The sequence below is a fragment of the Zalophus californianus genome, chromosome 12 (genome assembly GCF_009762305.2).
Source record: "Zalophus californianus isolate mZalCal1 chromosome 12, mZalCal1.pri.v2, whole genome shotgun sequence".
NCBI lineage: Eukaryota > Metazoa > Chordata > Mammalia > Carnivora > Otariidae > Zalophus > Zalophus californianus.
The window spans coordinates 37,697,082-37,710,034 of record NC_045606.1 but is presented as its reverse complement, the minus strand read 5'-3'; the positions used below and the strand labels follow the sequence as shown (position 1 = coordinate 37,710,034).

Here is a 12,953-nt window from a genome sequence, read left to right as displayed (position 1 = left end):
AAGAGAGAGCACAAGCAGGGGGAGCAGCAGGCAGAGGGAGAAGCAGGCTCCCCGCTGAGCAAGGAGCCTGATGTGGGACTCAATCCCAGGAGCCTGGGATCATGACCTGAGCCGAAGGCAGCCGCTTAACTGACTAAGCCACCCAGGTGTCCCTATTTATTTTTTAAGGAAGAGAATCCTGGCCAGCTAATGGGTGTCACTCTGCTCACCTCAGAGTAGAAGAGGAACTTGATTCCAGAACACCACTGTGCTAGATAACTTAAATCTTATACAAATGTATTAACCCCATCTGCAGCTTAACTGTTTGTTAAATATATAGATCTATACTCCATTAGTTATACAGAAAACCATACTCGAGGCATTTGCCAAGGTGTATAACCTCTAATATATTGCCACTCAATATATATTAAAAGCAATTAAGGATTACAAGACCTGTCATGTATAAAAAGAATTTTAAAAAACCCAAACCCCAACTTTTTGAGGATTTTTATTAACTCTTTACTCAGTGACACAGGTCACACTCCAGTTACAGAAGAATTTTCTTTAATTCTAGTATAATTAACATACAGTGATATCTTAGTTTCAGGTGTTATGAAACTAGGGGCATGTAGGTGGTTAGTTGGTTAAGCATCCGACTCTTTGATTTTGGCTCAGGTCATCACCTCAGGGTTGTGAGATCAAGCCCCACATCGGGCTCCATGCTTAGCATGGAGTCTGCTCAGGATTCTCTCTCTCCCCCTTACCTTCTGCCCCTCCCTCTGCTTGTGTGCTCTCTCTCTCTCTCTCAAATAAATAAAATAAGATTTTTTTTTAAGTATTCAATTGCAGTAGGGACTCATTTCCCCCAAAAAATAATTGTTATGATTTCACATGGAACCAATAAATGGGCTGTTTTTAATAAAATAAGGAAGGAACTGGCAATACACTGGCAAATATCAAATATTCAAATTTAAAATATTGGTTATAAGGTAGAGCCACCAATATTTTTTCATGTTTACATATTCTGTCATCATCTAAGAAAAATGTTTTTAATCATGCCAATAAAGTTGTCTAAAGATTAAAAAAGAAATTTTTTATACAGTTGAATGGGAAGCACATGAATGTACATTCAGTCCATTCTTTTCTGCAAATATTCTAAATTATATCTGTAGGTCTCCAAAAACAGAAGAATAAAAGTTAATACAGAAAAAAGTAAATTAAAAAAAAAATCCCCACCTGATTAATCCAAAAGAAAGCAAGAAAGCAGATAAAAAGAACAAAGACTTTTGTTTGTTAGATTAGAAACAAATAGTAAGAGCTTAGATTTAAACTCAACATATCAGTAAATAAATTAAATAACAACTTTCTAAATGCATCTTAAAAATAAAGAATTGGGAAAAATTAAAAGACAGAGATTGTAGTAAAAAATAAACACCTATATACTGATACAAAAGACATAGAAAGTTTACAGTAAAACAAAATTATATACCATACAAACACTAACCAAAAGAAAGCTGATATAGCTCTTCAAATATCAGACAAGGCAGATATTAAGGTGAATTACTAAAAATAGAAATATTCTCTGATGATCAAAGGTCAATCTACCAAGAAGATAAGACAATTCTAAACTGTATGTGCCTATTAACATCACCTCAAACACATAAAGCAAAACCTGACAAAACCAAAAGAAGAAACAGAAAACTCCACAATTACAGGGTGAGACTTTTTTTAAACACCTCTCTCTCAGTAACACATTCTAGAAGTTTTGAACATGGTTAACAAATTTAACCTGATATACATGAAAGAGCACCTGAGCACCAAACTAGATCAACAGATAGCTGAGTACATCGTGTCTTTCTATCCTCTCTTCAATAATTTAAATTGATTTTACTGAACACTACATTACATTTTTGTGTGATGCCATCAGTCTACACTGAGGGTCACTGTGTGAAAATGTCCTAATAACAATCATCAGTGGATTTCCTTGTTTTCTCCAAATCATGCATTATTTGTGCCACTAGTACAAACTGTACTTCTTTTAAGCAGATGGTTTGTTCTTTTATCTTATGGACACTGTGAATAATGTAATGAACAATGGTTTCTGTTTCCTTTGGCAACTAGGAAGCTTAGAGCCAAATTAAAGGCCTTGCCTCAGAAATACTGTAAGCATGGTATATATACCTGCAGCATTACTTCTGGTTCCACTATGTACTCATCCTCATTGTTCTTTCTAATCTTGCCACAATCAATTTACCCAATCCTGTCATATAAAGGCATCTCTCCAAATTACTTCTAGACAATATATGAGTGAATGAAGTATAAGGATAAAAACATATAGATAAAAAAGGTAGATACCCTTAATGGCAGCTGGTTACTTACCTTTGCTTTTCCTGATAAAGACTTTATTGAAATCAGAGTAAATTTCAAAGAAGTGATTTAATTCAGAGAAATCAGATTCCATGCAAACCAGTAAGCTAACAACTGGGTCACAACAAGCAAATACATGTGGCTAGGACCTGATGATCAGAGAATTGGCTGGCTTAAATATCTAAGCAGGCTGAGTTCCGCTGAAATGTCCACAAATCCTGGGTTTCTGACCAAGCATGCTGGGTTCAGGATTCAGGTGCAGACTACCATCTTAGGGATCAACTTTTAGGAAATTTAAAGCTTTATCATAACAGCCAAACCATTTTGTGGAAAAAGTGTAAGGCAAAGGAGAGGAAGCAAGAAGGTATTATTTTCATATCCTTATGCTCCTTTCTCCAGAATATATATATATTTTTTTAAGATTTTATTTATTTGACAGAGAGAGACACAGTGAGAGAGGGTACACAAGCAGGGGGAGTGGGAGAGGGAGGAGCAGGCTTCTGGCAGACCAGGAAGCCTGATGCAGGGCTCAATCCCAGGACCCTGGGATCATGACCTGAGCCGAAGGCAGACACTTAATGACTGAGCCACCCAGGTGCCCCTCTCCAGAATATTCTTAAGTTACCTGGAAACTAGCTAAGAAATACTTTTTTTTTTTTTTTAAGACACCCAGGTTTGAGTAATACATTCTAGATACAATCTATGCTGAAAGTCTAGACTTTCCTACAATCTGCCATCTTGCACCTTTAGTCCTTTTTTTATCTGGCTCAGTTCTTGTTAGAGCTAAGGAATAGTAAGTAACTAAAGGAACTAAGAATAAAAGGGTTTATATAAACCTTCATGTTCACACTTTAGGGAAGATAACATTCAGTGTTTTCTAACTAGTGGCCCACTAGCTGAGTAGATAGGTGTGAGAAAGAAGAAGGAGTTGGTAATAACACCCGAACTTCATGGGGATACTTGAACTACCTTTACAAACCTACAAGTGACCCAGTTCCTGTAATGCCTCAAAACTATTAATGAATCACAGTGCTTACAGAAATAGTTATGACTTCTTCTCGGGCATTCAAAGCCTACTTTTACTCCAAGAATACCCTGAAGCATACCTTTAACATAAGGTCTATGAATCAGAAAATAATTATTCTAATTTTATTCATTTTTTTCCTCTTCTTCAAACTCCCTCTCAGCTCTTAAAATGTTTATCTCATCTATATATTTGTCTTCTACCAAACCATTCATCTTCCTCATCCTTTATCCTACAAATGACATGCCTTGTTAAACGGCTGGCAGGGACACTGTTCTTTCTACCTAGGAGCCATCTTTCTTTTTTTTTTTTTAATTTTTATTGTTATGTTAATCACCATATATTACAACATTTGTTTTTGACGTAGTGTTCCATGATTCATTGTTTGTTCATAACACCCAGTGCTCCATGCAGAATGTGCCCTCTTTAACACCCATCACCAGGCTAACCCATCCCCCTACCCCCCTCCCCTCTAGAACCCTCAGTTTGTTTTTCAGAGTCCATCATCTCTCATGGTTCGTCTCCCCCTCTGACTTACTCCCCTTCATTCTTCCTCTCCTGCTATCTTCTTCTTTTTCTTTTTTCTTAAAATATGTTGCGTTATGTTTCATAAGTACAGATCTGTGATTCAACAGTCTTGCACAATTCACAGCGCTCACCATAGCACATACCCTCCCCAATGTCTATCACCCAGCCACCCCATCCCTCCCACCCCCAACCACTCCAGCAACACTCAGTTTGTTCCTGAGATTAAGAATTCCTCATATCAGTGAGGTAATATGATACATGTCTTTCTCTGATTGACTTATTTCACTCAGCATAACACCCTCCAGTTCCATCCACGTCGTTGCAAATGGCAAGATCTCATTCCTTTTGATGGCTGCATAATATTCCATTGTGTATATATACCACCTCTTCTTTATCCATTCATCTGTCGATGGACATCTTGGCTAAGCCATCCTTCCTCTTACAAATCAGTGTGGCACCAGACTTTCAGTGTTCAAAACACTTGTCTAAAGGTATCATAAATTTACTTCTAACCTCTCGAGGCAGGCTAATGATAACGTGCCTTCATATGTAACTTCTACCAATTAGTCCTAGTTTTTCTTTCATTATTTCTATGGATATGCAGAACCTTTCACAAGAGTGTTTGAAATATTCGAAGCCAAAAACAGTATCATCTTAAGGATCCTGGAATATCTGAAGTGCAGGAAGCTCATGTTTTTCAAGTGAGTTTTCCAGGGAATCTAATCAAACTAAGACTATAACCCTTTTCTTCCAAGATCTCTCTAACCTGTTCTCTGCTCTTATTCTAATCATGACTTAAAGATCTGGGCAGTCGCAGACATTTCTAGTCACTTAGGGCCCCTGGATATAGGATAGAGAACTCTTACATAGACCAGCACTACTCAGGCACTAAGAAATGACAACAGAAAACATGGCAGGAGGGCAAAATAATTACTTTTCACATCCTGGACCACAGGTAAAACAATGTGCCTTATTTAATAAATAGTAAGTACTAATTAATAACTCAATAATTAAGTAATAATCCTTAATAAGGGTCTGCCATGGCTCCTGGTGAAAAAGATTGTTATGTTTGCTTTATGTACTATTATAAGAAAAGTGTATTAGAGCATATTAAGTAATGGATTTGTATAATCTACCAAAATTTTAATGAGATACTTGAGTAGGCTTGGTTTACAGAGAGAACCACACAAACAGTATTCAAATAGAACTGTAACTGTGGTACATTTCTGCATGGTTTGAAAAATAATTTTATCACTCTGAAAACTTAATAATTAAATGGTGAGAGTCAAGTAATTAATCCCTCCTCAGCTGGGAAGCTCATTCTTAGAAGAACATGACTCCCTGTGAGGAAATGACTGTTTGTGAGCTCTTCTTTTCCTCCTCCTCCCTTTCTGCCTCCTTCATTCTCTCCTTCCTTTCTCTTTCTTTATTTCATTCTAGCATAGTTTCTCGTTGACTTTAATTGATAATCCTTTTGCTTCACTGGGCTGCCTCAAGGCCCAAAGATCTGCTAAACCATTCACTCATCCTATCAATAATAATACTCCAGTGCTCAGAAAACAAGCCGGAATTGGAGAGTCCACAGGAAGTGGGGAGAAGGGCACTGCATCTACGGGGCAGAAACTAGCAGGACTGAAGGCAACTGCTCTACCCATCCTGTTGCAAAAAGGTGTGTGTGGGGGTTGGGGGGGTGGGAGGGATCTTTAAGTGCCGAATGGCCTGTGTTTGATCCTCAGTTGTTACTTCCTTTTCTAAACCTCTAGGACTTCAGCGTTCCCTAGCAACAGAAGCAAAGGATCAATTTAGAAAAGTGCTTTCCAGAGCATTCCTATCTAGCTACTGACCAAGCCATTTTAGTTTATGTGATCAAGCACTTGAAATTCAAGGAGATTTATCACTGACTGTCCTCGGCAGCAAAACTGGGAGAGCACCGCTTGATATGTGTGCTACAAATGTCTAAGATGACTGATTCTACCTCCACTGCACAAGCATGGATTGGTTTCAGTAAGAATTAGTAGTCTCTGCATCTCACTGTGAGCCGACAGTGTTGCTAGGGAAACTGATAATTATGTGGCAAAATGGAGGGTGTAGAATAGGAAAAGGGTTCAGAAGAAATATAAGGTTTTGATCCAAATCAGCATGTTAATAGTAGAGTTTGTTGATCTTCTGTAGTCCCATAATTTAATAAATACCATTAATTATATGTTTGACAAGATACAGATTTCTGAATGGAAATAAATGAACAGAAATGAACTGAACACTGGAAAGCCACTGGCTACTGATCATACTTGGTGCATGTCACAGCAGAAACACTTATTTATTATAAACTACAATTAACTTAATGGAATGGAAATAGTCAGAAAGGTGAAAAAAACCATTGATTTTTTTTTTCCTGACCTTTTTCTTTAGAAATCAATCTTCTGGAGTTCCAGATATAAAAATTATAATCCTATAAAAGCTTTTATTCACCTCAGTGACCAAGTCACAAAACCTCAAAACACCCGTTAGTATGGAAAAAACAGAAGTGTTACTATTTTTATATTATACATAGTAAAACCAATCCAGAGATGCTAAATGACCTTCCTGGAGACACACAGCTCTACAGTTAGTGGTAATGCCGGTGCTAAACACTACTCTTTAAACTACCAAGGGGGCATTATTTACACATTATATTTTATTAAGGGAAAGCCCAGCAAAAGGATATAAATGTAGTAAATGGTCTCGAATTTCTAGATCACACTTTAATGTTAAATGAAGATTTCCAATACTTTTTATTTTTAATGATTAAGAGTGCAGTTCTAAAAGTTAATGATGGGCGCCTGGGTGGCTCAGTTGGTTAAGCGACTGCCTTCGGCTCAGGTCATGATCCTGGAGTCCCGGGATCGAGTCCCGCATCGGGCTCCCTGCTCAGCAGGGAGTCTGCTTCTCCCTCTGACCCTCTTCCCTCTCGTGCTCTCTATCTCTCATTCTCTCTCAAATAAATAAAATCTTTAAAAAAAAATAAAAGTTAATGATATGATATAAACACTTGGGTATCAAGAGAAGTCTCGTTGGAGACATTTCAGTATGTGAGAAAGATCATCAGAGAACTAAACCGGTTGCTCATTAGTGAACAGTTTCCCTGCATTGTCAAATCACCACCTGTGAGTTGTCTGGTGCTGCTTCACAAAATTCTGTTCCTTTCCCCTTTTCCGGGAACTATTAGGTAAAAACTTCAAAAGGCGAAACCAAAGGTTTTATATCCTCCTGTGTATTTATCTTTATAAACTCTTATACATCTTCTAATTTATAAATATATTATAGATATTAAAACATTCATTCACATTCATATACACACAACCTCTGTATGGATGTGTGTTTGTGTGAGAAAACAAGTGACCGTTTTATGGCTGGTGCATAAAATAAGACAAACATTTATGATAGCAAATGTTTCCAGGATTTTGATCTTATTTGCTCTTTGACAGGAAAGACTGAGAAGTATAGAGAGGACACCAAGGTAAGAGCACAAAACTATACAGAACTTCTTAACTCAATGAATTCCAAGTGCTAGAAGCAGGGAGTCAGCCTTCTGATGTTAGGAAAGAGATTTTCATTCTAATGACTTAAAAGTTGCAAGATTTACTTATTAATACATAAGTAGTGGCTCACCCTAGATGGGATGAACTATCATGGTAAGGTAGTTTATTTACTTATATTTTTAAAGTAGTTCATTAAGTCTATCAGTATTATGATGACTTAAAAATATTTGGCTTAAGTTGCAATTTTGTTATTTCCTTTCATCAAGGCATTGGTTTTTAATAAAACAAGAGCCAAATAATGGGTTCTTATTTTGATAAGACTTTTCTTCTTTCTCATGGCAGGAAGGTTGTCTCAACTTTTAAATCTCTGGGTAAGAAAAAGAAGAATGTAAGGCCAAATTTTATAGTCACTGGAAACAATTTTTGTGGTTGGTTTATAAACAAACCTTGACTTAGGCCATCTTGACAAGATGTCTGCTTGACATCCAAATTCTCCATGGTATCTCCTTTAGAGACGTCACCAAGAGATGTTCTTCTTTCAAAGATGTTGTTGTTATTGTTAACTTGAGTCCCATTTTGCTTCAGTAGTCTGAACACCTCAGCTTCCAAATCTCTAATCTAAGGGGGGGAAAAAAAATCCATCCATAAAACTCTAAGCCAGCACTCCTCTCTAAGTACTCAGCAAAACCATCCTATCACTTAGTGGTTTTGAGCACATAACTCACCCGTACTTGCAGACCTTGAACTTCCACAAGATGAGCTTTTTCCAAATCTTCTATTTTCTTTCTTTCTGCTTCCTGTCTCTTGATGAAATCAAGTTCTCTTAAGAAAAAAATAAAAGATCTGATGGCATCAAATACTCAATAACTGAGGAAACATGTAAAAGTTCTTATCTGAAGCAATAAACTGCACAGTGGGACAAATAACTGGGCAGCTATTTAAATAAACAAGACTCAATCACAGTTAGAAGAAAGGTGTCTAATAACGAAAGCATATAAAACATTTTAATGGATCGGAAATTAAAGAAGAATGCTTGGATTCTGCTTACTGGGGTTTTCATTTGTTACCTCCTGATTCTAGGGCACCCATACAGGTCTAGAGAGAAGCTACTGAACTAACGACCCACCTTGGCTGATTTAGTGGAAATGACTACATGTGACACAGTCATAATGCCATATTTACAAAGTCAAACTTCCTAAACCGATGGGACTGGATGGTAAGAGTTTACAGAAGATAATTATAATTTGCTTTCTACGAATGACAGCGGCGAAGGACTGGGTGGGTCAGAAACACGGAGGGGGAGCTGTCGCTTACACACCAGAGGATAATATGGGGAGAAGGAGAAAATATCTCCATTCTGAGAGCCTGGAATACAACCTGCAAATCTAGCAACATTTACTATAGAAGTTATCACATAAAATACAATTAGGTATGACATTTTTGGCTGGAAGAGTTAAAATAGCGATGTACTGGATTCATGACCGCAAAGAGTAATTTCCCCCTTTTCACAATAAATATTTTATAGTAGTCTACTTTAAGTATGAAAAATATTATTTCTGTGATAGGAAGTAACAGAGACATTGTGAATCTTACACATATGCTTAGCTTCTAAGGCTTGGCCTGAAAGACCAGAAGTGGCTGGGCACAACTCTATTGTTCTGGCTGGCCAGAGGTACCTGATGAAAAAAATCCAGTAACCATCTCCCTGAAATTACACCAAAATCCAACAGAGGGAAGCAAAGCAGCACTCGTGTGGAAAGAGCTGATGAGATTCAAAAGCAGAGTGTGCTGCTGGACTCTCTCACTGCAGTGAACTGAGCCCCTGGTGATTCTCTCAACAGCTGAGCAGCGGAAAACGGGAGGGCAGGTGGTCTTGCTAGTCGAGATTTACACTATCTGAGGTGGGAAAGTTCTGCAGTCCCTGATTCTAACAAGAGAGAGAGAGGAAGCCTCTGCAAGGCCCCAGCTGCTGCTTTGCAATGGTCAGTCATTCTGCGTGCCTTCGACTGGGCTTCTTGCTTCTTACTCAGAGCTGTTCCCAAAAGGACAGAGATTCACATGTTTTCATAGTTACTAGGAATGACTGACTATCAAAAAGAAACCAGGGGGTAACCAACAGCCAAGAACTGTAAAATAAACCAAATATAATCTCACATGAAAAATGATAGAAGTGATTTCCAAAACTGAATGTCTGAATGCCTGAATGCTTTATAACTGCTTAAAGAATTACCAAGATTATCTTCTCTATTCTGTTAGATGTTACAAAATTGCTGGATACAAGACTTCTTTAGATGCACACAATTATTCCTTAGTCATTAAAAGCTGCTTACTTTTGTTGAAAATCCTTGATCAACTTCTTTGCTTTGTTGTATTTCTTCTCCAAGGCCTGATACTGGCTCTGAGTCTCCTTGAGGTGCTCGTTCACTGTGTGGCACAAGGTCTGAGCCTCAATCCAGTAGCTCTCCAACTTCAGCATTCTCTCTTTATTCTCTTCTATGTTCTGTTGGAGTTGGGTTTTTTCTAGTTCCCACCTCACTTTCTCATTTTCTGCTGCTTGCAGCTGGATAAAGCAAATGTCAAGGCAAGGATAGTCTGGGTATTCTGCAGCAAAATCCGTCATGTTTTTATAGCATGTTTTAAATCAAGTTCCATTGTCACCTAGACTCAATCATCTAGAACCTTGAGATGAGAAGAGTAAAACTTATTTTCAGCATTTCAGAGATTACGAGATGGAAGCCTTGAAAAGGGAAATGCTTTGTCCAACCGAGGTCACACATCTGAGAAATAATAAAACCTGGACTTGATTTCCCCTCCCATGATCTTTCCATTGCACCATGTGGTTTGAAATTCTGTGAGCAGTACATACTGTTTTAGAGTTTCACTGGATTCTATCCAATGAACTTCAATGTACCTTCTTTTAGACGTTTTTCCTACATATAATTAGATGTAAAAAACTAATTGAAAAGTGGAAGGGGGAGAGGCACACTGGGAAGGAGAGAGAGGCAGAAGCACAGTTTGGCCTAATAGTAAGAAGGGGTCTCTGGAGTCATTCAGTTTAGAGTTGAAGCCCAGCTCTACCATTAGTGGCCTTTAAACCTCAGGCAAGTAACTGAAGCTCTCCAAGACTCAGGTATATTATCTACAAGATGGAATTGTGATGTAACACAACAACATGCCTGGAACAGCTCTGTGGGCATAATCTGATAAATGTTAGTTATTTTTACTTTATTTTTTATCCCTTTTAATAATATGATTACATCCTTTATTTCAACTGACATGAACATAGTCTGTAGCTCATTATTTTGCTGGCACTGTTCTGAATTTCCAGAGCCTTATAAACTTCAATTTGCATAAAAGTGTAAAAGATAGCGTAAGTAAAAATATAAATCATTGCTGACTTATTTTAAATCCCTCTGATGGAACAAAAAGGCAGCTTCCTGTGTTTCTGCTTCCAGAGACTCTTAGGAATAGATAGTATACTACTCCGACTCCCTTATTTCTAGGGAAATCCAAGGCTGATCCTTTAGGTAAGGGGTCAAAGGTCATTTATTCACACTAATGGACCTTTAAACTAGTGCTTCATCTAGTTCACATGCTTCCTTTCACGTTCAAAAGGATGCAGTCATTATAAACTAACAATTTTCAAAATCGAAGACATCCCCAAACCATACCACATTCAGCAAATATATATATATATATCTTTTAATGTATATTTTAAACTAAACACATTGACAAAACAGATTACAAAGTAAAAAAAAAAAAACATTTCAAAATGAGGAATTCTATTATCAACATGGATATAAAGTGTCACATTAAAGTAAGCTACTATAGCTAGTACATGCCAACATAATAAAGAGAAAAATACACAATACTAATTTATAGGATTTTCTAAATTAAATGTTTTTGGTCTAACATAAGCTTTGTTAAAGCACTTACAATCCACAGGGGAATCTTTGTCCCTGGTTATAACCAACAATTAAAAAAAATCTGTTCTTCCATTCTGTGCTAAGAAACAATAGCAATTTAAAATAAGACTAGGTTTTTCCTGCATCTTTTATTAAGCAATGTTTTGTATTCAAGTTGCTTATTTACCAACCACTACTAATTTAAAAATAATTATTCACAGAGCTTGGCTGACACCATGAATGATGTATAGACATGTTTTGGCTTAAGAGCTACAGAGTTATTAGCTGAGAATACCATTTAACCAAAACAGCCCTGCTAATTCATCTCCATTTAAAACACATGGAAAAACCAAAATAAGTGTTCAGTGTGAACAGGAAAACAGATCATTAGTGGTGGAGGGAGAAATTATGTATTAGTTTTTAAAAGACCACAAAAACAATAAAGAATATTATTTTTAAAGTAATTCAAAAAATATTTTTAAATCCTTGAAATTACATATTTGATAAACCTAGACACAATTCTAGGAATTTACAAGTACCTTATAATTTACCAACTAAACATGCCCTTTCGAATCTTGTATTATTTCATATATAAACTAAAAATACATACTCCCCTTTTATCAAGACCTGTTTCTTTCCACAAATTTAAATAATGCAAACTAAACTTATCTAAAAATTTCCAGTAGCATCTGGCATCTAAAATCAATTATTCACATATCATATTAAATTTCATAATATTTAATTATTAGAAATTGGAATTTTTTTCTATGAAAAAGTATTAAGGTGCTACATTAAAATACATTGTTTCTGATGAAGAAGTTAAAAATAAGTAAATGAATAAACCTATTTAAAGTAAGATAAATAAAGAGAAAGATACAGCGTAATAGCTTGTATAATATAACAGCATAATTAGTGGTCAAAACATAATTCGGATGCTAGAACCATTAACATTATTTAATTTTTGAGGAACTCTCAGAGGGAACTCGCCACATATGTGCAAATATGTAAATATGTACTTTTAAAACGCCGTGCTATTTTCACTGAGGGAGTATGGTGGTGCTTACCCCCTAGGGGCATGTGTCTCACTGGCAGGTCTGTCTACTTATCTAACAGTGGAAATGAACCTCTCACATTTGTACTCTTTCAAATGCACAGGAACAAATCCTTTAGTCCTAGGGTTGAATTTATTCATAGCGTCCGAAGTTTAAAAAGTACAATTCAAACACCATTTAATGGTGCTTACCTTGGTCTTCAATTTTTGAATCTCTGCTTCTGTAACTGCATGTTTGATTTGCAACTGAAAATTGAAAAGAAAGAAAAAAATCTGAACTAAGAAAGTGTATCTATATTTTGGAAGCCTTGGCGGCTAGAAGAATACCTTATCACATAGCAGACGGCCCAGGAAAGTGCTGCAATGCAGCAGGTTGTAAATTAAAATGTCTAGTGTGTAAAATGACTCACTAGGTGCACACTAATGAAACACGGGGTCTATGGCCCACACTCCCTAACGGATTAGGTTACGAATTTAAAGTCTCGGGGACTAAAGAAAAGACAACACATTTTCTAGCCCTCTCTGCAGCTCTTCCTCTACGATTTGGGTGTCAGGGAACTGTTGGAGAGCCGAGAGCCTTG

General features: G+C 36.9%; 1 protein-coding gene across 1 annotated transcript in view; it reads right to left on the bottom strand.

Annotated features, from left to right (window-relative positions):
- The window catches only part of PPP1R9A (protein phosphatase 1 regulatory subunit 9A), a 315,687-nt gene that overhangs the window by 54,095 nt on the left and 248,639 nt on the right, over nt 1-12,953 (bottom strand). Inside the window, 4 exon segments of the mRNA XM_035723249.1 lie at nt 7,863-8,034; nt 8,142-8,238; nt 9,747-9,976; nt 12,565-12,618. Of these exon segments, the coding sequence (XP_035579142.1) occupies nt 7,863-8,034; nt 8,142-8,238; nt 9,747-9,976; nt 12,565-12,618 (553 nt within the window).